Source organism: Mya arenaria, chromosome 7 (genome assembly GCF_026914265.1).
Source record: "Mya arenaria isolate MELC-2E11 chromosome 7, ASM2691426v1".
Taxonomy (NCBI): domain Eukaryota; kingdom Metazoa; phylum Mollusca; class Bivalvia; order Myida; family Myidae; genus Mya; species Mya arenaria.
This window is the reverse complement of record NC_069128.1, coordinates 8,027,623-8,053,126: the sequence shown is the minus strand read 5'-3', so window position 1 is coordinate 8,053,126 and position 25,504 is coordinate 8,027,623. Positions and strand designations below refer to the sequence as shown.

At 32.9% G+C, this 25,504-nt stretch overlaps 1 protein-coding gene across 6 annotated transcripts in view; it reads right to left on the bottom strand.

Annotated features, from left to right (window-relative positions):
* Window positions 1-20,313, bottom strand: part of LOC128240221 (muscle M-line assembly protein unc-89-like) — a 71,372-nt gene extending 51,059 nt beyond the window's left edge. For 3 of the 6 annotated variants that reach the window (XM_052956739.1, XM_052956741.1, XM_052956744.1), the window contains exons 1-9: window positions 20,097-20,313; window positions 19,407-19,478; window positions 17,062-17,145; window positions 16,137-16,204; window positions 13,021-13,143; window positions 11,962-12,183; window positions 9,843-9,970; window positions 3,496-3,582; window positions 2,693-2,833 (exon numbers count right to left, since the gene is read on the bottom strand). In XM_052956739.1, the coding sequence (XP_052812699.1) occupies window positions 2,693-2,833; window positions 3,496-3,582; window positions 9,843-9,970; window positions 11,962-12,183; window positions 13,021-13,130 (688 nt within the window). In that variant the 5' untranslated portion in view covers window positions 13,131-13,143; window positions 16,137-16,204; window positions 17,062-17,145; window positions 19,407-19,478; window positions 20,097-20,313. Of the gene's footprint in view, window positions 1-2,692; window positions 2,834-3,495; window positions 3,583-4,315; window positions 4,418-9,842; window positions 9,971-11,961; window positions 12,184-13,020; window positions 13,144-16,136; window positions 16,205-17,061; window positions 17,146-19,406; window positions 19,479-20,089 lie in introns of those variants that run through there. The other 3 variants (XM_052956740.1, XM_052956742.1, XM_052956743.1) reach the window with 3 other exon arrangements.
* Window positions 20,314-25,504: the final 5,191 nt, after the last annotated feature.

The window sequence follows — 25,504 nt, the reverse complement described above, 5'->3', positions numbered from 1 at the left end:
TAGGTGCACCCAAATGCACCAAATGAATATTTCAAATGAAGTGCAACATCTTTAGCCTGTCGATGGACTTCAAACATCAAAGAAATCCAACTGAAGTCACGAGTGATTTGGCGTATATACTTTTACATATCAACATGAACTATAACTACTGAAGAAGCAGGCTCCTATCCTCCTATAGTGTCCAAGCATGTACAGTTTGCATTGGTTTTACATCAACTGACCAAATATAAAATCTCCCAATTTCTAGAAACAATTATCTTAAGACCCCTATAACAGGATTAAGCTCATGCAGCACACTATTTTGGATTTGGTCAAAATGGTGTAATTTGTTCTTTATAAAGATTTTCGATGCTTTTAAAGGAAATAATATTGGAGATAAATAAGTTAAACTACTTTTTGTTTTATAAAATCATATTTAAGTAATTAATTTTGCTCGATTAAATAAGATACTTGAGTGAGTTACGCCCAATTTCTTTTGAGAAATTGGGGCCATAGCACAACTTCTGCATGATAATGAACAAATATCTTTGATGTGCTGAAAACATTCTATTTTGGGGAGTACAAATTGACCGTCTTTCCACTGCAAAATGGCTTTGCGAATGTGTTTTTATTAACTGATAAAAGACTGTATTGCAAAGCATAAAATATGCATATTTATATGATGGTTGCGTAATATTGACATTCCTTGAGATTATTTTAGGCGCTGAAAATGTTGTATTTGATATATTTGGAAGAAAACCAAATGTATCCACATTCCATGATAGTTACTGTTTACATTGGATCAGAATCTTAAAGAATAAGAACAAACAATGCCTAGTATGTGAGATAGGTATAAGCACCCAAACAATTAAATACCACGTTGTTTGTATACAACTTTTTAAGTCAAAATATTTCTTCATCAGAAATGTAAGGAACAGAATTTAGAAAATGTTGCATATCTTATATAAGATAAATAAAGCAGGTGTTGATATAAACACATGGTGCAAATGTTTGTGTGACAAATGTATAGGATTATCGAAGGTGATAATTCATTGAATATTAAAGCTAAGCTTATTTCAGTTGTTTTTGGTATATATTTGAATTCAGTTATTTTAAATTTATTATTTAGCAGGAACATGTAACAGGCATCTTACCCTCTTGAAAATATTTAAAAAATCACCCTGTTATCACCAACTTCCAATGTTTAACTTCTGGAAACTTTAAATTTAAACTCAATTAACTTCAATGTTTAAATTCTGGAAACTTCTATGTTTCACTTCTGGAAACTTTAAATTTAAACTCAATTAACTTCAATGTTTAAATTCTGGAAACTTCTATGTTTCACTTCTGGAAACTTTAAATTTAAACTCAATTAACTTCAATGTTTAAATTCTGGAAACTTCTATGTTTCACTTCTGGAAACTTTAAATTTAAACTCAATTAACTTCAATGTTTAACTTCTGGAAACCTAAATGTTTAACTTCTGGAAAACACAATATTTTAGATCTGAAAAGTTTAACCTCTGTAAACTTCAATGCAACTTCAATGTTTAACCTCCTTGGATATATTCAGACCTTGTATCGTATCAAAAATCCTGGAAAAAACCAGTGTTATTGTATAAATTAATAAATGTGTTTTTTTCTTCAATTTTCATGTGCAAATCTGTACTTTGACATATTTAACACTAATGAACTTTTATCTCAAGCCATCAAGGGGCATAACTCCTTAGTATTTAAGCAAGAGTTATGCATCTTAATATAGAGCCAGAAATGTGCGTGAATGTCATGTTTTATTTGAAGACATAAAATTTCCAGAATACTAAGGCATCATTTCTGCATACAAATCGGATCGCTTATGCAAATCACATCAGAAACTGTAAATGCAACGCAACACATGAATTTTTGGTTCATTTTTCATTTTGCAAAATCTTAAAACATAAATGAGATGATTCACTTCGCTATCAAAGAATGTAGAAAAACAATAAATTTATATAAAAAGCACCTGACATGAATTGTTTCCTTCCAATTGTATACTGTTTTTTTTGACAAATGATTTACTGACATTAACTTACTGGCGACATGATATTCTGGTACAAACATATTTGTACTGTCATAATTTTTGTTAAGAAACAAAAAAATGTTGACTGCAAAAAATTCAATCATTCAAATCATTCAATTTTTATAGCCCAAATATAAATGCATTACTTGTGTCAAGGGAAATAAATCTTGTATTAGAAACAAACATCAGTCATGGATCACCTCCCTTGAGGTTATGTTTTTGCATCAATGCTGTCATTTCAATGGTGGAGTGTTTGGTATTCTATAAAGATTTTTCCTCTCATCAACAAGATCCCAATTGAAGTTTTCTTACAACATAGGGAAGTTAAGAAGCACACTCCTTTCAGATTCAATTTCAACCATGACTTATCGGTATCCTGACCATGGTAGGAAGGATTTCAATGGTTTAAGGTATCTTGATGAACTAAAACAGAGATCACTTATCTCTGTTAGCCTCAATTTCAACCTTAATTTCTTCAACACCCCCTGCAATGCTGGGCGGGATTTCCTTTGTCTCAGGGATTCTGATAGCCCAAGAGATAAAAAGTAGGTAACTTACCTCTGTCAACCTCAATCCTGATTTATGCAATGCTGGGCAGGATTTCCCCTGTCTGAGGGATTCTGATAGGCCAAGAGATAAAAGGGAGATAACTCACCTCTGTCAGCCTCAGTTTGAATCCTGATTTCTGGAAACACCCCCTGCAATGGTGGGCGGGATTTCCCGGGTCTTAGGGAGCCTGATTGGCACAGAGAACTGTAGAGGGAGGGGTCATAGCCACTGTCACTCTCATTGTCAGCTGAAACAGAAAAACAAATCATTTTATATATTTATTTAAAAAACAAAAACAAAATGGTTACACTGAGAAATACTTTTTCAACTTGTTGTCATATTTAAAACAGTTTAGAAACAGTATGTCTATGATGAATTAAGCATGGATAACTTAATTGATTATGGATTCATTTTTAAGCTGATATTTTAGACAGCTTAATGTAAAAAAATACTTTATAAAAAAAATATTCATTTCATTATCATTTTCAAATGAATTGCTTTTAGAGGTAGACAAACAGAAATCAAGCACATTTTTACTCTGCAATGGTAATAGAAAATAGTAAAACAGGAAAGGTACAGGAAGGTCAAACTAAAACTATTGAAAGGAATGAAGTCAAATTGTTTACGAACAAAACAAAACTGATATTTATATAAATACTTATTCAACAAACACCATCTACCCACACCAATGTAAGAACAAGTAAGTCCTTTTTATTTTATATTTTGTATGATTTTTTTCTGAGAACAATAACAATCAACTTTGTACAACTTAAACAGTTTCATGTGTAATAAAAAAAAAACCCCACAAAAGCTTAAGTGTGCATAAGAATCAGAGAAGAGCCACGCCTATATGCAAAAATAAACACACCACACCACCCAGCTAGAGGGAATTTTAGTTCAAAAGTTAACCTTGCAGATTTGACGAAAACAAACTCCCGTCATCGTCAAATACCATATCCTCGTCAACTTCTAGTAAGGCTTCCTCACCGTCGCTGTCTAAAGCGTTAATGAAAGGTATACCATAAGATTCCCATCAAGTTGTGGACTATTTTTTATATTACATACCTTACATGTAAACATAATTCTTTGTCATACAATGTACCATCATAAGCAGAGTTTAAAAAAAGTGATAAAGACTATGCAAAGGTTTTAATCAATCTTGATTTGATTTTTCATGTTCTCTTCTGCTAAATTTGCTTAAACTTTATAACTACAAGGGCATACCAGCTATTTTCTGTTTATCTCAGATCACAAAGGGCCATTACAAAAAACACTTTAGCCAGAGTTATGGGCCTTTAATTACTTCAGATGTGTATTGTCACTGGTAATTAACAAATAAAATCTTTTATGTACAAAGTTTCATGTGCATATCTTCAAGAGCTTGTGATGTAGGGGCAACGATTCAAGGTTTCACTGGCTAAGCCGCTGAAAACACCTCGACTTAAAGATGAGCTAACTAAGCGCTTTAAAGCAAACACCATCACTAGTTAGTTGATGCCTTTTTACAATCAAGCAAGGAGCATAACTTTGCAATTATTAATGCCAAATGTACTGGCCTTGGTGTCATGAAGATATATTCTCTGGCAACATGTGTACCAAGTTTGAATGTATTGAAGAGGTTTTGAGTAATGCCTCAAGAAAACAGAATCTGAAGCCGACACCTAAAGGTCCACATTACCTCGTGTTTTCAAACAGAAAAGCTAAAAAATGTTATACAATGTATACTTACATACTTTCCTAAAAGTAGTCCACATGGGTACTTTTTTTATTAAGTATTCCAAATATCTTCATCACACAACACTAATAATATTTCTCATTTTGAATGTAAAACATCCTGTTCTTGTTTTTTGGCCGCAAATAAACTGTTTTATGCATACAGTGGGGTTAAGGAACAAAAATTTGTAATGTAATCTTGCTGATTAGGTTATTAACGACAAACTTTCTGAAGTTATTGCATTTTTACAGCAGGAAATTACATATTACAAACTTGAATAAACTTTCAGGTTTTGAACTATTTTGTGAGATTTTTACAATCCGTCACATTTGAATGGTTCAAAACATTGCAATGTATAAAATTGAGAAACTTTATTTTTTGTATTATAAATTCTCCTTAAACTTGTTTAGGACTTTCAATTCAAATATCTGTCTGCTTCAAAACTGTTGAAAAAACATGCTATTCAAACATAGACAGTTGTAAATTATAAGGCCACTGAATAGGTCCTGAATCACACATGAAAGATATACTGTCTAAATGTCACTGTTCGCGAACATGTTCATCAATAAAATGTAAAAGACTCTTTGAGTTATAAGTCCAATGTCAATGCCTGCACAGTCAGCGCTTTCTCTCTATGGGGCCAAAATTGGACACAAGCATTTAAGAATTCCAAAAGGACCTTTTTTTTTCACAAAAGTAGCAGAAAACAATCACTTTTCTGGATATCATTCAATTTGATATCCAATCAATTTGGCAAAGAGCTGTTGTAAAATCCTTCTCATAGATATATTAACGAAAAATAGATTATTGATCTTTAATAAAAGCACATAAATTCTTTCTAGCAATTTAAAAAAAACAACACTGTTTGAAAACATTTGAATTTTCACTATTTATTGTACCTATTTTCACACTTCAAAGGTTTATCAAAACATAAGAAAAACACTGATATTTTTTTAAACTGTATAATTCTTCCACACCACAGGTACCACACTGAAGTACGTACCCAACGGAAGGACAAACATTACCCCACACGAGCACTTATACTTCCAAATGTTTGAAAAAGATGCTTAAAGGCGATATTAACATATCAAATACATACAACTTTTTTACTATTAAACTGAAAGTTAAAACATGCGCCAAATTTATCATTTCACTATCAATATGATCAATATTTCTCTATTTACACAGCTTTTAAACTCCGGCTTTTCAAACATCTTCAAATTTAGCTGTTTAAAATCCTACCGTAAACAAATGTTTGGCAAATTATCTCTATCGACATTCAAATTGGTGGCTATTACAGAAACTTGGAACATCTAATTAAAACAATATACCTAATACTAGACATAACATTATGAGATATAATCATAACTTTCATAATTGATTTTGAGGGTATTATTTCAGGTTATCATAATACTATTTTAACAGATGTCTGCCCTGCATACGATCCTTTTTTATCATTTTATAACAGGCAAACTTGAACACTACACCATTGTGCATTAATCATATTTCAATTAGATATATAATGGCACTCAATAGCATGGTGTTACACATGAATGTGGTCCAAATGTGCATTGGGAGAACCATAGATGACCCACTTGGCCCGCTGGCTGGGTGACACGTACCAACAATATCTGTTGTTGGCAACATTCTGTGCTTAGACCTTTCTGACTTAATTTTAAGCTTATGTCACCAGCTCAAAAAACTTTGCAGACAGGCAGCACACTTTTTTGATTTGGTATATCACCAGCAGATTTAGATGGGAGCACATAATGAGCATGTGCCCATTCTAAACTTCTTCAAGTTTACTTATTTTAAAATAATATGTAATGAATGCACTTGAATGCACCATTTTAGACTAAAACTTTTCCTTAGAAATGATCTCAAGCCCCAATTAACTCCTTAAAACCATGTATTGTTCATATTCTTTGAGAAGGAGCCATTATTATCATAACTTTCTTAGTTTCGCTTCCAAAGTATGCTCCTCCTTTTACCTGAAATTCTGAATCCGCCCCTTTGTACAATGAAATTTAAGTAATTTGGCTACATGAAATAAGATACTAAAACAAGTTACCCTTAAGATATTCCTACTTAGGATAGTTCACATGGTTTCTGACCTTTGCAGGTAGCCATCACAACACTTAGTTTGAATAAACAGGGTGACAATTCTTACAGCAGTGTTTATCCTAATCAAAGACCAAGTCAAGCCTTTTTCAGATACATCATTGGCAAGTTGCTAACCAAAAAGACTTCCCAGGGTTAAAACATCCTAAACTTAACAAAGTTTGACATTCAAGTGATAATTACAATCCAATTTATCACAATTGATTGCTTTAGAGGTTGATATAGAAGATCAGTGTTTCAAATGGGGAAAATAGTAAAAACATCACAATATACAGAATGGTATCAAATAGCTAAAGTAGCTTGATATATTTAGGATAGAAATTTGTGAAATGCAAATAAAAGTATTAACAATCAATTTTGTTGATCTTATTCTTAAGATGATGATGATGATGGTGGTGGTGGTGGTGGTGGTGGTGGTGGTGGTGGTGGTGATGATGATGATGATGATGATGATGATGATGATGATGATGATGATGATGATGATGATGATGATGATGATGATGATGATGATGGTGGTGGTGATGTAGATGATGATGATGATGATGATGATGATGATGATGATGATGATGATGATGATGATGATGATGGTGGTGGTGCTGATGATGATGATGATGATGATGATGATGATGATGATGATGATGATGATGATGATGATGATGATGATGATGATGATGATGACGACGACGACGATGGTGATAATGATGATGGTGAAGTATATGATGATGATGATGATGACGACGATGATGACGATGACGACGATGATGATGATGATGATGATGATGATGATGATGATGATGATGATGATGATGATGATGACGACGATGGTGATAATGGTGATAATGATGGTGGTGAAGTAGATGATGATGATGATGATGATGATGATGACAAAGACGAAGATGATGATACTGCTGCTGCTGCTGATGATGATAATGATGATGATGATGGTGACAATGATAACGATGATGACAATGATGATGATGACGATGATGATGATGGTGACGATGATGCTGACGCCAATGTTGATGATGGGCACAACAAAGACGACAATGATGATTATAAAGTGCAATTCCTATAATGAGCCTTTCTTTGGGCTAGCCATAAGTTATTTTATGTATTTTCAATAGTACTTGTTCTTACAATGAAATATATCTTCAACAACATTTAATCACACAGGAGATAAGAATAGCAGTGCTCATGTATGCCAATGCTCAAACAATTTTCTCACTAAGTCAAGGGTCATAAATCTACCATTACTCAATACAGAGTTATATAAGGGGCTGGACATGTGCATTTTGTCACTACAAACAAGGGTATACAGCTTCATATGAATATCTTGGACATTATTTTAGTCATTGCTAACATGAACATTTTTGCACATCACAGCCATTGCTGTGAGACAAAGGCCAATAAAGTTAACTTCTTTCTTTAAAAAACCTAGACATTAAGATATCTTAAACCACCATCCATGTACTTTGGTCAAACTGACCTTTTAAGTTTTGATAAATGACGTAAGTTATGCAATTGTTTTAACCTCGGACTTACTAGCAAATTATTTCCAAACAATTCTCACCTTCTTCCCGCATTATATCAAAAACAAACCCTCTGAACATAATCCATTTAAGAAGGCAACATTAAGACCAGCTTTAAGAGCTTTAAACGTTAATCCATTTAAATATAGCAACCATCTTAGTTTATACATTTAAACGATCACAATGTCTTGTCCAAAAGTTCACTACCTGGTTATAAACCGTAACATTGGAATCCAGAATTGGTACATATTGCACGCCTTTAAAGGCACTTCTCATGCTGATTGTAACATAGAGAAAGAGCAAATGGCCCTGGCCCGGGCTTTCTACTTGACACTGGTTGAAATAAGCCCAAGCCTCCAAGCCCTACACTGGTAAAATACTTTTAGGCTTGCTGAAATTCTGGATTTTATATATCAGGGCTTGAAGAATTTGGGCTTGTTCATCTAAATGTCTATAAATAACAATGGCAGAGTAATGTTAGTTTCTTAAAGCTGCAATGTTAGAATTCAGACTGGTTGATCTCTATTTCTAATTTCAATGGACAAGTAATTTCTAAAAATACTTCATTAAAAACTTTTTATAAATAAATAAACTTATAATTCACAGAAAAAGAAAAAATAACAACAACAGAATGATTGACAGGCCTTGTACCACATTTGCAAAATTTCATGTTGAATCTGACTCTGTGTACCAAGTTTCATGAGGAAATCTAAAACATATTAGTTATAGCTTACAATAGATTTTCAAACAACATTAACCATGACAAATCAAAAGACAACATGAAGGCCATAAATACCTGAATTCTTTCTTTCAAATACAGACCAGCTAAGAAATGTTTTGTGGAGCCAATACCAATGGTTTTTGTTCAGCAGCTTTTTCATTTAAACAAGGGGCATAACTTGACAATTATTAAAACATTTGGGATTGTCTCTGGCAACATGTGTACCAAGTTTCATTATCTTGAACTGTTTTTGAGTTTCGGGAAAGGCTTAAGATTTTGTACAACACCGCCAACCACAACAATAAAAGCATCTCAACTTTTTTTTCTTCAAAAATACAGGCAAGCTCAAAATGTGGTTAAACGCATATCTCCTTTTTTTCTCATCCCTGTTTTAAACTTTAATTAAGGAATGAATTGCAGGATTGATGTCATTATCAGGGTATAAATGCAATTAGGCTGGTCAAGTGTGTGGAGTCCAATTAAAGGACCCCAAGCATACTTTGACCATGTATATTGTTATGCGATGAATTGAGATCCGAACATATCTGAAAATGTTGCGTTCATCGCGTGATAACCGCAACTGCTGAGAGGCAGTTCATTTAAGGAACGTAAGTTGAGGTGTAAATATTGCAAGTTAAGACTTTCTCTTTAAGATATAAACTTAACAGGTAGTGAGTATGTTTGTTAATAGGTTATCAAATGGCTCCTAATAGCTTATCTTGAATAATAAAAAATTCCAAAGTTATCTGAGAGTGTTTCAATAAGAATGCATGCTAAACATTTAAAAAATGGCACACAAACAGACAAGCGTTTACTTGAAAAATTATGGAAATTTACTTTTTAATTGAATGATTCTGTTTTATTCCAGGCTTAAAATTCCTTTTTTTTAATAGAAGTTTTATTATTTAAATGTCAATCTTTTTTTCCTTTTGTTTGTCAATATTTATCAATATGAGCAAAATAAAATTAAGCCTCTTTTCCCACCAGCATTAACTTGAAGGCAAAGTTGTATAAACAAAAACATCATATCAACTAATATTTTATCTTCAAGTACTCAATGACTTAATACAAATATAATGTTATGTAAACATTGATAATGAACGTTTCATTATAACAGTGATGTCAATTTAATCCAGACAACAGTCCTCACTTACTAGCGGCCAATACTTACAGTGGAACTTGGACCTGCCACTGTCAGCATGCTTGTACAGAGTCCGCACCACCTTAGCGCTGCCAAACCTCCGATATTTACGACTCACATTGTCGTAGAACCAGCCCAGGGACTTGTGTTTAAGTTCTCTGTAAAACAAAAAAGGAAGTAGAATTTGTGATAGGATAAAAGTTTAGAGTTTTTAACAACTACCACCCATTTTTTCCGTTTCTGAAATTCCAAACCGACAATATTTATGTCCAGTATTGTAGTTAAACCATCCAAGATATTTCTCCATCCGATCTCTGAAAAAAGAACAGACAAGAAAATTGTTTAAATTAATATTGAATTTAAGTATGGCCTTGCTTGTAAAGTGTCAGCATCATTACTGAGCAGCCCAACTTTCCATATTTATGACTCACATCATCATAAAACCATCTAACTTATGGGATTTCTGCATTAGCACTCTGTAAAAAATGCGAAAACATAAAATACATAAAAAATGCGAAAACATAAAATACAAAACATAAAATCGGTGGTATGTAGTTCCAGATGAAGGAAAATTCAACAAACATTTGAAACCTCCGATATTTACTGCTGACAATTTTGTAAAACTAGCGACTGTTTAAGTTCTCTGAAAAGACAGACAAAAATAAAATATGAAAATAGTACTAAATTTGCTGGTACTTGATCAAATTAAAGCATTTAAGACAACTTTCAATAATTATTGATATCAAAATGTCTAAAAGAACACTTAGCATATTGTGCTTGAGCTTCCTAATACTATTAATCTAACAAGTTGTATTACAGGAAGTTCTGCCCTATGTCAGCAGCCTCAGTTTGGAAAAAATATCAATTCGAATTGTATTATGTTTAAATAAAAGATTATGGGCCCTAAATAAATGTTTTGGCTCAATGAAAATACTCGCCTAAACATCCATTTTGGGCTCATAATTTTTTATTCAGCAAGATTAAAGGGGCTTTAAAACTGCTTTTTAATGGGCTTTTTGTAAGAACCATAAACAACATCGCAGGAATTAATACTAGTTGCACTGAATTTTTTGTTACTCTTATATGGCTTGAGGGAAGAATATTAAGAAAACATTTTAATAGTTAAAGGGAGGCAACTTCTGATAAAATATTCAAACATTGCTATCCTTAAAATTCGAGAACTGCAAATTCAGCAAATATGTTTACCAATTTGCAGAATTGGTGTGTTTATTCAAACTGGGGCCTATGGCCTTCATGTATTTGTTAAATAAACTATATAAAGCATGACATTATCTTTACAATTTGTTTTTCACATTATATAAAATCTTCTGAGATTTTTTATTTTTAAAAAAACATCAAAAAGCATTGTAAAGATTCAACTGTAAACTGTTGTATAACTACAACACAAAGAGCTATGACGTTTAGCAATTTGATATTTCTATTTTACGGGTAAAATAACACATGAAGCATAGCTTTATGTGCATTCTGATCTGATCTGAAATGATATCCTCAATTCAATATGCATTCCAGTCTTACAAGCAAGGTTGTGGTTGAAATTCAGAACTTATCACACTTTTTCTTGCGTTTATGCTGTATGAACGCAGTAGGCCACGCGAGCAAATTACACGAAGTGCATGTTTAGTAGCTGTTTTCATTACGCATTGATTATTTTACAGCGTAACTATTTCACATTCAAAGATATATTGGTTATATATATTGCATGCGATATTAAAACTAGGCAGTTCATATTCGCAATCTCAAAAGTTACATCCAAAACTAAGCATTTCAAAATCAATGTTAATTAAGACCATTGTTGTCCACCAGCCCAGTGGTAAGCACACTCATTCTCATCAAGGCCTTCCAGGTTCAATTCCCGGCCTGAGCTTATGTGAGTTTGGTTTTTCGTCACCAAGCCAGAAAAGTCAGTTTTCTCTTGGTACTATGCCTGGTTTCCCCCTCAAAACAAGACCACACTCTCGCGCAACATTGTGCCAACTGGAGTGACCCAGAACAACTATTAGAAGCCCTGGCTGGGACATGATAGTAGTTATGATGAACACATGTTAAAATGAAACTACTATCATGCCTCCCTTCATGAGCATAAAAAGGCAGATTATAAAGCTACACATATAAAAATCATGATACTAACTTCTCTTTCAGGCAGGCATTACACTTATATCCCTTGATACTATCATCATACTTGGCGCACGCCTTGCACACGTAGAGATGACAGATCTGACACAGTTGACGACGGTTAAAGATAATCCCGAACGTCTGACAACACCGTATACAGCAGTTCTCGTTGAACTTTTTCTGTTTTGTGAGAACCTCTGTCTTATTTTCTTCTTCACTAATGTCCTCTTCAATTTTACTGAAATGGAAAAAAAATACTTCAGTAAATTTGTGTAGCAGTAATAAACATGACATTCAATCTTCTGTACATACATGTATTCACTCCGGCCTTTGACCCGACAGACATCATTCTGAAGGTTTTGGACAGTGAGATAATCTCGTAGAAAAAGAAGTAGAATAGTCTATAGGTTAGAGCTTTTCACACCAACTACCAGTATCCTTCCTTGTCAAGGAGACAAATAATGACATATCCGAGCCTTTGCCTTTCTTTCTGCCACAGTTCGAAGTCCCTTCTGGATGCTCCATTTTTTCCGGGGTCAAACTGTTCATAAATTTCCCCATTGCCTACATAAATATGTTACACCAATGAACAGAATTTTTTTATTTACCTTAAACATTCTCGTTTCTCATCTGTCCCAATTCAATCTTTCCGGACGCCATTGAGAATATGTTACTCTTCCTTTGGGGTCAAATTGTTCATATCTTTTCCAATTTTGTGTACATGAATAATAAAATAATTGTAACATCAATACACACAAAACTTAATTTACCTTAGACCATCATGCACCAACTCTGTGGCAGTTAAAATCCTTCTGAATGACCTTGAAAATATGTTACGCTTCTTTTGGGGTCAAATTGTTCACGACTCTCCCCTTGCCCACGTAAATATGTAACAACAATATGCACAAAACTTACTTTACCTTTTACGTTCTTGTTCCTCCTGCCTCAGTTCAAATTCATTCCGGATGACCTTGGAAATATGTAACACTTCCTTAATTTGGGGTAACTTGTTCACGACTGTTGCCCATTTGCCCATGTTAATATGTAACAATAACATTCACAAAACTTAATTTACCTTAAACGTTCCCGTTCCTTCTGCCTTAGTTCAAAATCCTTCTGGATGACCTTGAGAATTTGCTCCGCCTCTTCCGGGGTCAAATTGTTCAGGTTCATTGATTTCCCCATCACTCACATGTAGCTGAAAATATATTTCCAGATATCACTCAGAGGGCGAAATATGGAGAAGTCACTAAAATTCCTTCCGTCTAAATTCTTTCAATCAAAACCAAGAGTACTAAAGGAATATGTCAATGCTCGTCTGTTTTTCCCAGTAAGGCAAGGGGAATACATTTAAACTTTTCAAGGCCATGTAGTGTTTGATCTTGCTTCATGTAGTATATTATCAATATAATTTTAAATGTTTTCTTTAGCCAATTAAAGACAAGGATAAGTGTTTGAACAATGCTAAGCCAACGGGCCCAAAACCTACAATTTCACTATCGTCCTTTAAAAACAGATGATCAAAAAAAAAAAATTCCATTAAGTTTGCTCATGTCTTATCCATTTAAAAAGAAAAAACTTCATAAATTCCATTACTTCATTATTTTGTTCGAAGTTCATTGACTTCTCAATTACAAATAAGCAAATACCCATCTATAATATATATACAGGATTTCATTTGACAGCTAGACTGACACCATCAGAACATGTCAAGATAAGCACAACTTTGGTGTCCCATCTAATTTTTTAATATCCATTGATTTTAATCATTTACTAATAAACAAATTACATGTACACTGTATATCAACACAGCAGGTGTCGGCGAACAGAGACAGTTACATGTATGTTAAGGGACTCAATAAATTACCCTTTCATTTTTCCTACTTAACCGATGTGCTTCATAGATGGTCGTATAAGTCAGAGAGGGTGTTTTTGATTATTCATTCAATCCCCGTTGGCTGGAACTCCCAGGGACCGGCGAAAATGCCTCAGAAATTTCGAGTCAGGCGGGATTGTTTACCTTCAGTTTTAAGACATTGGTCCATTACATAAAGTTTAAGCCAACAAGGAATTCAAGCCAAGTGAGTTTAAGCAAACTGGTTTTGACTGGTTTCGACGGTATATATATATACTGAAGAAATATAACACACCACGGAGGGCCATATGACATTATAAGGACCTGCCAATGAAGGTGTATATGGACAGGGGCTGACTGGCCAGTCCTTATAATGCCATATGGCTCGAAGTCGTGTGTTATATTCCTTATATTATACCGAACATTTCATATTATTATTCAATATTTTGAAAGTGCTATTAATGTATTTCATTAAATAAAGGAATTAATGTTAAATTGAGACAATTGTTCGCCATTGTGAAGATCTCAAGTCATACTCACCATTTAGATGACGTCAGCGGTCCATATTATTTTTTGGCGAGGTCCGGACGGACCAAAAATATGATACGGACCGCTGACAGCATAAAACTGAGTTTTTGATTAATATACACTGATATATGGACCGATCGACTTTATATGTACTTATGAAGGACACATTTATGTAAGGTATAATATAATAATATATATATAATTAAGTATCTGAGACTGCTTTCAACTCTTGCCTAATAAACCTAAAATGTTCAAGTTATAAAACATAATTAATAGGCACCTGCTATATTTTATAATAATTGAATCTTTAATAATGAACTGCATGGTTATATAAAATGAACACGATAAAAAAGGAATAATAAGTCGCAATTTTCCTTTAATATTTAGCAAAACTGTTTGTGCATTCAACCTCTTGAAGGCATATGCATGTAAAATTTGTGCCCATTAATTTTAACATGAAAATTTCACGGTTATTTGGCAATGGTGAAAAAAACTTTTGAAACTTCTTATAATATAATTTTATATAATAACATTATATCCCAAAAATGATTTTATCACCATCCCTGATTGAAAATGCAACCTATGATGCGATGGCCATAACTTACATATATAGGTATAACTTGTATATGTTTTAGCAGATTGATAAGACTAACCCTATACATACAGGTAAATACATGAACCAAGTATCATGTAATAAAATATCTTTTTATCATGTTTGAGATCATTTTCTTTGCTTAAAATAAACATTACCTCTAAAATGAAGGGTAACATGGAGGCAGAGCTTTACCATTCAATAACTAACATGTGGATATATTACAGCGCTATTCACTCATACAACACACCAGTTATTAAATGCTGTCCTTGACAACTTGGTATAAAACAGTTATGTCACCAACTTCCTTCAACATTTCAAGGCCTCTCCTGCTAATTGCACTGATGTCACAGTGGGGGCCAATTTCCTGCATGTGTATTTGTTTATTGGCGCAGGGCCATTTAGGGTCCATTTCTATAATAAAACCTCCAAAACTGCGCAGCAGGATATTCAGATCAGAGATCTAATAACACAATTAGGCAATTAGATTACGATCAATACATAGAGGTTGTGTACAATTCACGTTTTTTGTTTGTTGTTGTTTGTTTGTTTTGTTTTGTTTTTTTTTGTTTTTTTTTGGGGGGGGGGGGGGGGGGTCACTTACAGAAGGATTAAACTAGGCCTTTAAAATAAACATTACCTTTTTCTGTTCAATAACTAGCATGTGGATAAATTATAGCGCTATTCACTCGTAGAACACACTAGATATTGAATGTTGTCCTTGACAACATAGTATAAAACAGTTATATCACCAACTTCCTTCGTAATTGAAATAACACACTCGCACGAAGCGCTCTTGTATTAATCTAAAAATCCAGGTTGTTGATGCAGTAGTATATTTGCATGTTATATTTATGGTCTAAGATTAATATTAAGTTTCGTAATTTTATTTTAATACTTGATTGTTGACTTTTCCGCATTTAAACTTTTATACTTCATTAAAATATTTGTCTATTATGATGTTAAGTACTTGAATGACTTGCGATTTAAATGTAAATCGCTTAAATGTAAATTGCTGTAAAAATATATTTGCTAAAAAACTAAAAAAATGAATGAGAAGGACACAACCATTGCTGCCACAAAAAACATCAACACAAACACTATGGCAATACCTCAACATTTTTTCCTAGTAAACCAGGTAAGCTGTTTTACTAATTCTAATATACAAGACTGAAATTACTTGAACACTGATTATTTAACACAGTAGGTGACATACCTTGTATTCTCAATTTTATTCCATTTCTCCACAATAAACCATATCTGTCAGCGAACTTCAAGACACTTCTGAAAGATGTAAATGTCACACTTCTTGATAAACCTTAAACATCTTCAATGCAGAAAACCACATGGTTTTTCCCAACAGATATTAAATGCCATAAAATATTGAGAAATTTATCCCCATTGTAAAAGAATTACAACCATCTAATGATAACATGCCTTAGGTTATACAACTTTAGTTAGAAAGTGACAAAATATTGAAATAAACCAAGGCAAAAGGTCAAGTTCACTTTGATCTTAACCTTGATAGCTTTTATTTTAATCTTTGATGCATAAAATTGTAGAATTGTAAAAATATACAAAATTGTGTTGTGTTTATTATGCTAATTATCTTTATCTACGGTATTTCAAATACAAATCTTGGGGCTTAATTTACTTGCATGTTTAAGTTGCTTTGTACGCTTGATTAATCAGATAAAACTTTACTTTTTTTCCATAATGTTAATTAATTTGTTCTGTATGTCCAAATGACTATGTACATGCATCAACAGAGTTTATAACATAAAAACAATCCATCATGTCTTACTAGTTATAGCATATATTTAAGACCTAACAATAACAATAAGTGTTTTACACAAAGCTAACAACGTCAACTACGACAACACAATGTCTGTCTTTTCAGTATTGGTATTGTTTGTTACGCTCACAAATCCGCCCATTCTTAATCATTAAGAACTTACTTCATGTCATCTAACTATTACACAGCAAATATTTAATACTGAAGTTTTTACACACAACCAACAACGCCACAAAAAGAACATCATGTGTATTACGTACCTTGACTCCTCAGTTTTGGGCACAATGAAAGGCATAAAAATAGTTGAAATTCTTTGAACACCCCAATCAAATATTGAAAACCGTACCTTTAACTTTTGCACTTAAGATCCGTCAATCCGGTTGCTGCATCATGACACTCCCTCACAATCGTTCTATTTGCACATACTGCACTGAAATATTTCATGAGAGCTTTGTGTAAATGTAATTAACATTGATAAAAAAACTTATATCCCGTTCCTGTCAAAGAATAAATAATCCCTCCACGTCTTCGAATAGAACTTCAGAAATTTGAAATCGTACCCCGATTCACAAAATTTACAATGTTTTATTTATCTACACTCTAAATAGACTAATATTGCTTTTCGGTCTCTTTTGAAATCACGAATGTTATTTACGATCTCCATCCATGTGTAACGATTGTAAATACACATTTGAACGGGTATAGTATAAGTTACCGGTGATCATTACCATATAGCATGATACAATCCGTTAAGTTTATATTGCATCTGTAATTTAAAGTATACAAATAAAACTTACAATAAAACAAATACAAAATGTTACATAATAAAACAGAATTATTGAAAAGTGCTTCCCTGTCTAGCACATACAAGACTCTTGTACCAAAAGTGTTAAACAAATAACAAAAAAATAAATAAAAAATTGTTAGAATCTGTTAAAGTAATAATTATTTATACATCATTGTACATTTCCATAACTCTGCAGTAATTTAACACAATTAGGGATAATTACAACTTCAATAGAGCTGTGCACAAGAGAACTGAGGATTGTTAACTGCCTATTTACATGGTTAACTGATGATTTCCTAGGTACAAAAATGCGACATTTGCATAAACCACTCCATATAGTTTCTGATATTTCACCATAAAATGTATGTTCCAGTCCATTTTAAGCATTGTAAATGCACATAGCTATAAAATCTTTAATTTGATTCTTTGCATGGCTATTCCTATTCAAACAAGAATTATCAAACAATTCAGTAACAAGCAATAAACATTTACAGAATAAAAATAAATAAATAAAATCAAAGATTTTAAAACAACAATATGATCATACCTTATTGAAAACAAAATCACAACACAAAAAAATATGCTGCACATTACAAAAATAGAATTTGTCACAACTTTCTATATACATCACAAAAAGTTTTAAATTCTTTCATACTGTTCATATCTCTATATGTAGAGGCCTTAAGTAAATGGACAATTGGCTTTTCAAGTGTGATGAAACACTCTAGTTTAAGGCTAAATTCTCTTACCAAATTGTCAATACAGCCAAAAACGAACCAATTAATCTCATGTAACAATATATTCAAAATACTTGATAGATTGCTAATTCTGTCTTTTCAACTTGTAATTCTACTGATTCTATTTTATATGGACAATGTTAAATGGACAATTTCATGACAGAAATTTTGTTTCCTAATCGTTGACGAGAGAAGAATTTAATTAAGAACCACCCACTCAAAACCAAAATTTTAATGGACTCTTGAGTTTAAAATCTGGATCTGTATTAATCAGTTATAACCAAAAACTGAAATCATTCATTAAGGCTTTCCTTACAGATTTGAAACACTGTGGTGAAGTAGTATGTCCGATTCATTAACAATTCTGGGTATGAACAAAAGCCCAAACCTGAAGAAATAACCTTATTTTCTAAGTCAATTAGAGGCTATAATTTGCAAGAATTATCTTATAGTCTTATACCTTAACTTTTTGATAGCCCTAAACACTTGTGTGAAGTTTGAAATCAATTTAATGAACATTTTAAAAACATTTCAAAATTCCCAACTTGTCCAACTTTTACCAAACTTCCAAAGACAAAGGGCCTTAAAGCTGCACTCTCACAGATTGAACGTTTTGACAACTTTTTGATTTTTTGTCTTGGAACAAGCCAATTTTTGCAAAAAATCCATGGAAATCAGTTATATAAGACTGCTGACAAAAAATCAGATCGCAGATTTTTATATTTAAGTTCAAAAATTGATGTTTTATGCATTTTTCTTAAACCATTAGTCCATAAAACATTAATTTTCGAACGGAAATATGAAAATCTACTATCTGATTTTGTGTCAGCAATCTTTTATCATTGGTTTGCAGATATTAACGCAAAAATTTGCTCTTTCCAAGAAAAAAAAGGAAAAAAAGTTGTATAATGGTCAATCTGTGAGAGTGCAGCATTAATTCATATTAAGGTTCATAAAGAGTTGTCTGATGACTCTAAAGTGGGAAGCATCGAGCCAATTGTATTTAATGACAACTTATGATATTCAAATATAAGTAAAATATGTCAGCTTTAAACCTGGACGATGCCACTACCAAGCAAGTTAAGGAAGGCATATTTTTCTAATAGTCGTTCTAAAAATTGCCATTGCCTGGGCCAAGCTTTGAACTTGAGAGTGTTTGCATTATACCTTTCTTTGAGATAAATTCACCAGATTCTCCAGTATACCTCCAGCAATAATGTTCAGTAACCTCTGAAGCACCTACAATGAATTATTTATAGAACAATGTCTGAAACAATGTCATTTTGACTTAACAGTATACCATTAACAAATGTGGCTGATCAATAATTATACAACTGTACTACACTCATATGTATAATAAATATACCTTGATGAACTTACATTATAATAGTATGCATAATTTTATTCAACACTGTTCAACAAGAGATGCAACCATGAAATGATTCGAATGCGTGTGGCAAGTGGAATAACTCAATAATGACTGAAGCCTGATTTGTAAGCCTTGCTGTCCACGTGCATTTTGTCTCGGACAAAACTATCACCAAGTTTAATTTGAGGATCTTCAAACCTGATTTTCTGAATTATGACCAAGGTTAAAAAAGTTCAAACTGATGAGGCTGTCCCCAACAACAATGTCTTTGACAAATACTTTTTTCCTTAAAAAATCAGATAATTAAGCTAAAATTTGAATAGCAATTAAATTTAAGCAATGTTGTTCCACTATGACATAATTTGAAATTAATTTTAGTGTTTAAAGGATCTGTGTTGTACCAGTTTCTCCCACAGAGACAAGTTGTGGTAATAACAATATTGTGTTAAGTTTAACTACTAGTATTAAGAAACAAATCTACCATTTACTTCAAAGAAAACCCCATTCTGCTTCACATTAACTCCACAGTGTCACAAACCTGAAAATAAAAATAAATAAAAATAAAATCCCAAAACAAAGAACTTGTCCAAAATCATGAAGTTCCCTTCAATCTATATACTGGTATTATACACAACTTCTATAATATTACGATGCAAAATATGTTCAACAATAATATTATACTATCAAATTAAACATATTATGCTAGAAACTGTCGTTTAAAATATCATTTCTATCCTCGTTATCATTCCAGGCAGATCTCATTGCGATACAATACTGCGCGCCAGCTGTTCCCACAATATTAGTTATATGATCCTCTGCTGTGAACCATATTAATATTACAATACAAAACGTTGTAGCAATATACTATTACAAAGCCATTAATAATGGTAATTAAAACACCATTAAAGTTAGGATTTTTTTCAAACAAATATTTTTATTGTACATAAGCAAATCTATCCCATAATCCAATAGTATTCTTTTAAAATAACTTGTCTATTCAAACTACCCAATCAGAGTCAAGTATTTAGTGAACTTAGTTCTGTACTATATGTGATTAAGTAGATTGATATATTTGGTCATGATGCCATACTTAATGATCTTCTGACCTGAGCTATCCCACTCTAATAATGGATTTAACAAATTTGTTTTTATCTAAATTTATATGCAAAGAGATAAAAGTTTCAAAAACACTATTTATTTTATCAGTGGTAGTCGGATTATGTATTATTGGTACCAGAAGTTTGGAAGTATATTACTCCCTAGAAATAGGTTAAAACTTCCAAAGTTGATTCCTTGGAAGTACAAAAACTTCCATAATTTTGAAGAAAACTTCCAAAGTTGAAAGCTTGGAAGTTCAAAATACCAAAACCTGTATCAATATTACTTTTATGGTCACAATTTCAATCAAAGTTTCAGTTAATTGAAGTACTATAATATAAGGCTGTGAATTTGGCAGGTTATAATTGCATATTATTTGATTTTTAACAAACTGGTTGAAGAAAGTGGAAAAGGTACTGTTTTCAGGAGACTTAAACTTCCAAATTTCAGTGAAAAACTTCCTAAATTGATAGAAAGAAAGTTCATACTTCCAGTCTCAAATTCTTAATGGAAGCCCTTAATGAGTGAAATAAAAATGACATTCCAGTCTGTTCGAAACAGGCCCAGGCAATAATTAGTCTGACATCGCAATGTTAAAGATGGGTCAAGGCAATGAATATGAGTTTGCTTTGAACAATGAAATAACAAATTTGATATTTTTCACTAAATTGTTTGAAATTTCAGCTCGCGCTCACATTAAAATCAAACGTCATATAGTTTGGGGTGTCAATACTATTTCCAAGTCTCTCCCCTCATCATCCGGTCCCATCCACTCTCCAAATTCCCAGTTCGTAGATTGTGGATATATAGAGTTTACCGAACTTTGGCAACACATATTGTTGCCTGAAGCCATCAGTTATTTCAATATCTACGAACTGGAGATTTTGGGGTAACCAGGAGCGTAGGTACATGTAGGGCCAATATGGGATTACGCAGATTGGTGACAGACACCCCTCACCCCTTTAAGTATGAAAAAAAAATTGACATGTCAGAATTTCATTACGTAACTGCGTATTTGCTTACAGTCAGCTACGTGCTTGGTTACTCCGCCACAAAATTTATTTCGGTCCAAAATGGTACATGTTTAGCGAAGTTTAATTACTTCTTTGCACAAATATTGACATACTCCCTTAATCCACTGTTGCAAACTGCATAAAAAATATAATTCAATGATTTTACTTTGTGTGCGATCAACATGAATAGTATGTTTTAAATGGGGGGTTTTTATTGTTGTTTTTTTAAACCAAGTTACGCCCCCTGCCTTGGGCTGTTGTGTTCTGTATTCAGTTCAAAACCTATATAATAAGCATGTTTACAAGTAATCATAAACTAATAACATAGCACTAATATGTTTTTTCAATTTTCTGTTATCAGTCCACTAAATAACATTGTTTTAAGAATGATATAAGCCGAAAAGCACAAAAATACCTGCGACGAGACCAAAATTGCGGGTTTCATTTTGTATGCGAATTAGCTCCCTTTGATTAAAATCGCCATGAGGTTAAATAACACTTATTCTGTCTTTTAATCAGATTTTAATTACAGACAATCAAGTTCATGAAAGATCCGAGATAACACCAGTTCAAATGATTAGTCGTTTTATTCGTGATTCTACTAAAAGATGTAACATGAGAGCTTTCCGATAAATAAACAAATGCTTCTCCACGTAAACTTGTTATGACTAAAAGACTGCCACCCAAGCTATACTTGTATAATTGGTCGCGTTACCTAACTGATATTGGTCTATTAACCTTCCTACACTGGTCGATTTTCCTTTCTACATTGGTCGATGAACCTTCCTATATTGGTCGATTTACCTTCCTACAATGGTCGATTTACCTTCCTACATTTGTCGATTTACCTTCCCATATTGGTCGATTTACATTCCTACATTTGTCGATTTACCTTCCTACAATGGTCGATAGTCCTTCCTACATTTGTCGATTTACCTTCCTACATTGGTCGATTAACCTTCCCATATTGGTCGATTTACCTTCCTACAATGGTCGATTTACCTTCCTACATTTGTCGAGTTACCTTTCTACATTGGTCGATTAACCTTCCCATATTGATTGATTTACCTTCCTACATTTGTCGAGTTACCTTCCTACAATGGTCGATTTATCTTCCTACATTTGTCGATTTACCTTTCTACATTGGTCGATTAACCTTCCCATATTGGTCGATTTACCTTCCTACATTTGTCGATTTACCTTCCTACAATGGTCGATTTACCTTCCTACATTAGGCGATTTACCTTTCTAGAATGGCCGATTTACCATCCGACAATGGTCGATTTACCTTCCCATATTTTTCGATTTACATTCATAACAAGGCATTTTGTTAATGTCGAAGTTAAATAACTTACACAGACATTTATGCAGTGATTTCAACCTGATTTCAAACTCTATCTACATACCTGTATGTTTCATGAGAGAAACATTACAGACCATAATATATAATGTTATTAACATTTTTTAACTTTATTCTTCCCATTTTATTCTTCATATTTTATTAAATACTTGTATATGAATGCTTATTTTGATATGACACCTGCCAAATGTCAGCCAACTAACTTTGAAAAGTTTATGTGAAATTCCAAATGAATAATGTTTATAAAGTGGCCAGTGTATACCTACAGTAAATAAGTCTATAGTTGTAAATCATATGTAAAATAATTATGTCCTTGACGAACAAAAATGTAAGATAACAAACAAATATTTACTTGTCAACATCATTTGAGTTGTAAATCCCCCATACATCTGAGCCATATAAACAATTGGTACAACAAGTTCATCAAACAAAGAAAGAGGTAACATAATCCACTGACGATTTCAATAAAATCCCCTTTAAAAGATCAATTGAATGTACAATTGCTTTTTCTTTTCTCAAAAACATACACCTTATAGTTTTATTTACGTTTATCTTTAAACCTCATTTGCATAAATATTGATATATAGTGTCTAGTTGTAATTGTAAACTTTCTGCACTGGTAGTGACTAACTCACTATCGTCAGCAAATAGTAGCATAAATATTATTAGCAAGGATAAGTCTCTTCCGTAAGTCTTTTACCATTCATATCTTTTATTCTGCAAGATTAGAATACAAATTAAAGTGTACCAGTAAAGCAGACGCTTTCTTAAATTCTACGTTAAGTACTTAAAGAAAGATATTTGTGTGTTGCAAGTCTTGCAATCAGTTGTTAAAACTGGTAATTTTGGTTGCATTTTATCAGTGTTAATAAGTTGTACTTGTGGCCCGTAATTATCGGCGGTATATTATCAAAGAAATATACATTATACTGACAACCTTTAATTGGTAATCATTAAAGTGTGCAAACCCATCTTGATGGCCCACTTACACTAAAGCATTCGTCAATCAAAACATAATTAAAAAACAAATGTGACAATCCAAAGAAAGCAATCGAAGACCAATAATAACATATAAATACACACATTCACAAATTTATATACAATAGTTACAACAACTGTAAGTAAAAATATAAATCATTTCCAGTGATGTCCGCAAAAAATATGGTACGTTATGTAACGTGCGAAGTCAACAAGGCCAATAGATCCCTTCAGAGAAAAGCATGCTCGACCCAGAAGGGGTCCGCTGATCTTTATGTACAGTAAATTCTCAATCCACACAGAGCCCGGGCTTTGCTAATTTGCATATTACCAACCAAGTACACATACGCCTACAGCGTACCGTTACAGTTATAAAATTAAAACAACCTGAAGGTAAAATTGTAAATCATGGTCCGTAATGTCCCGAACTATGGTACGTTAAAATTAGGGATGCAAACGAATGGCAAAAGTGATATTCGAATATTCGGTAATTATTTCGATCGAATATTCGAACACCAAAATGAACCTTTAAGAATTGTAGTAAACTATTATTATTCACTAAAGTAATAGTGGGGGCCCTGTTACCCTTTCTGGTCGTATTCGGTACACGCGACGGACCCTTATTGTTCCACAAATTAGCCTCTGAATTTCCCATTTACAAAATATATCCCAAGAAAAAGCAATATATCTTTAACAAAAAAACAAACCTCTGCGTTCATTTTTGTAAAAAATGCAAAATAAGATCAGGGAATTGCGTTTGTCCCGGTTAAATGACGATATGCGCCAACGTGGGACTTGCAGCCTCGTTCTGGGATTGATGTTTACGAAATATATTTATAGAAAACGACACCATGTCTAAACGTCGCTTTTGTCTTAGGTATTGTACAACAATACAGGACATATATCCTTAAACGTTAAACCATACACTTTCAGTTAATTTTTGTACGCAAGAGCGTTATATTGAAAACATGGAAACAGTAACTAGCACATGTCCTTCGTATCATCAAGGCGATTTGAGCAATATCGCCAAGCTTGATTAGCAGTGAAGACAAAACATTGGTATAAAGGCCGATCTCTTAAACCCTTAATTGGCATGGTCATTTAAAAGTACCAAAAATAATTGGAATGTGTTTTATGTCACTTGTCTAACAGCCAGTAAATGCAAAATTACGGAGACTGTTTATAGTTCCCGGCGATATATCCGATATGACGCGTGTATAGTGTCATCAAGTTCACACCTATGACATTAGGGGTCGTTGTAAAAACAAGACAGACGAAGATGACAGTTGTAGGCAAAAAGTGTATTAATTTATTATTTCACCAAAAACATCGAATATTCGAATACCTATTTTGACATTCGAATACCAAACGTTCGATCGAATATTCGAATATTCGAATATTCGTTTGCATCCCTAGTTAAAATGTTAAAGGAAACTGTGAGTAAAAT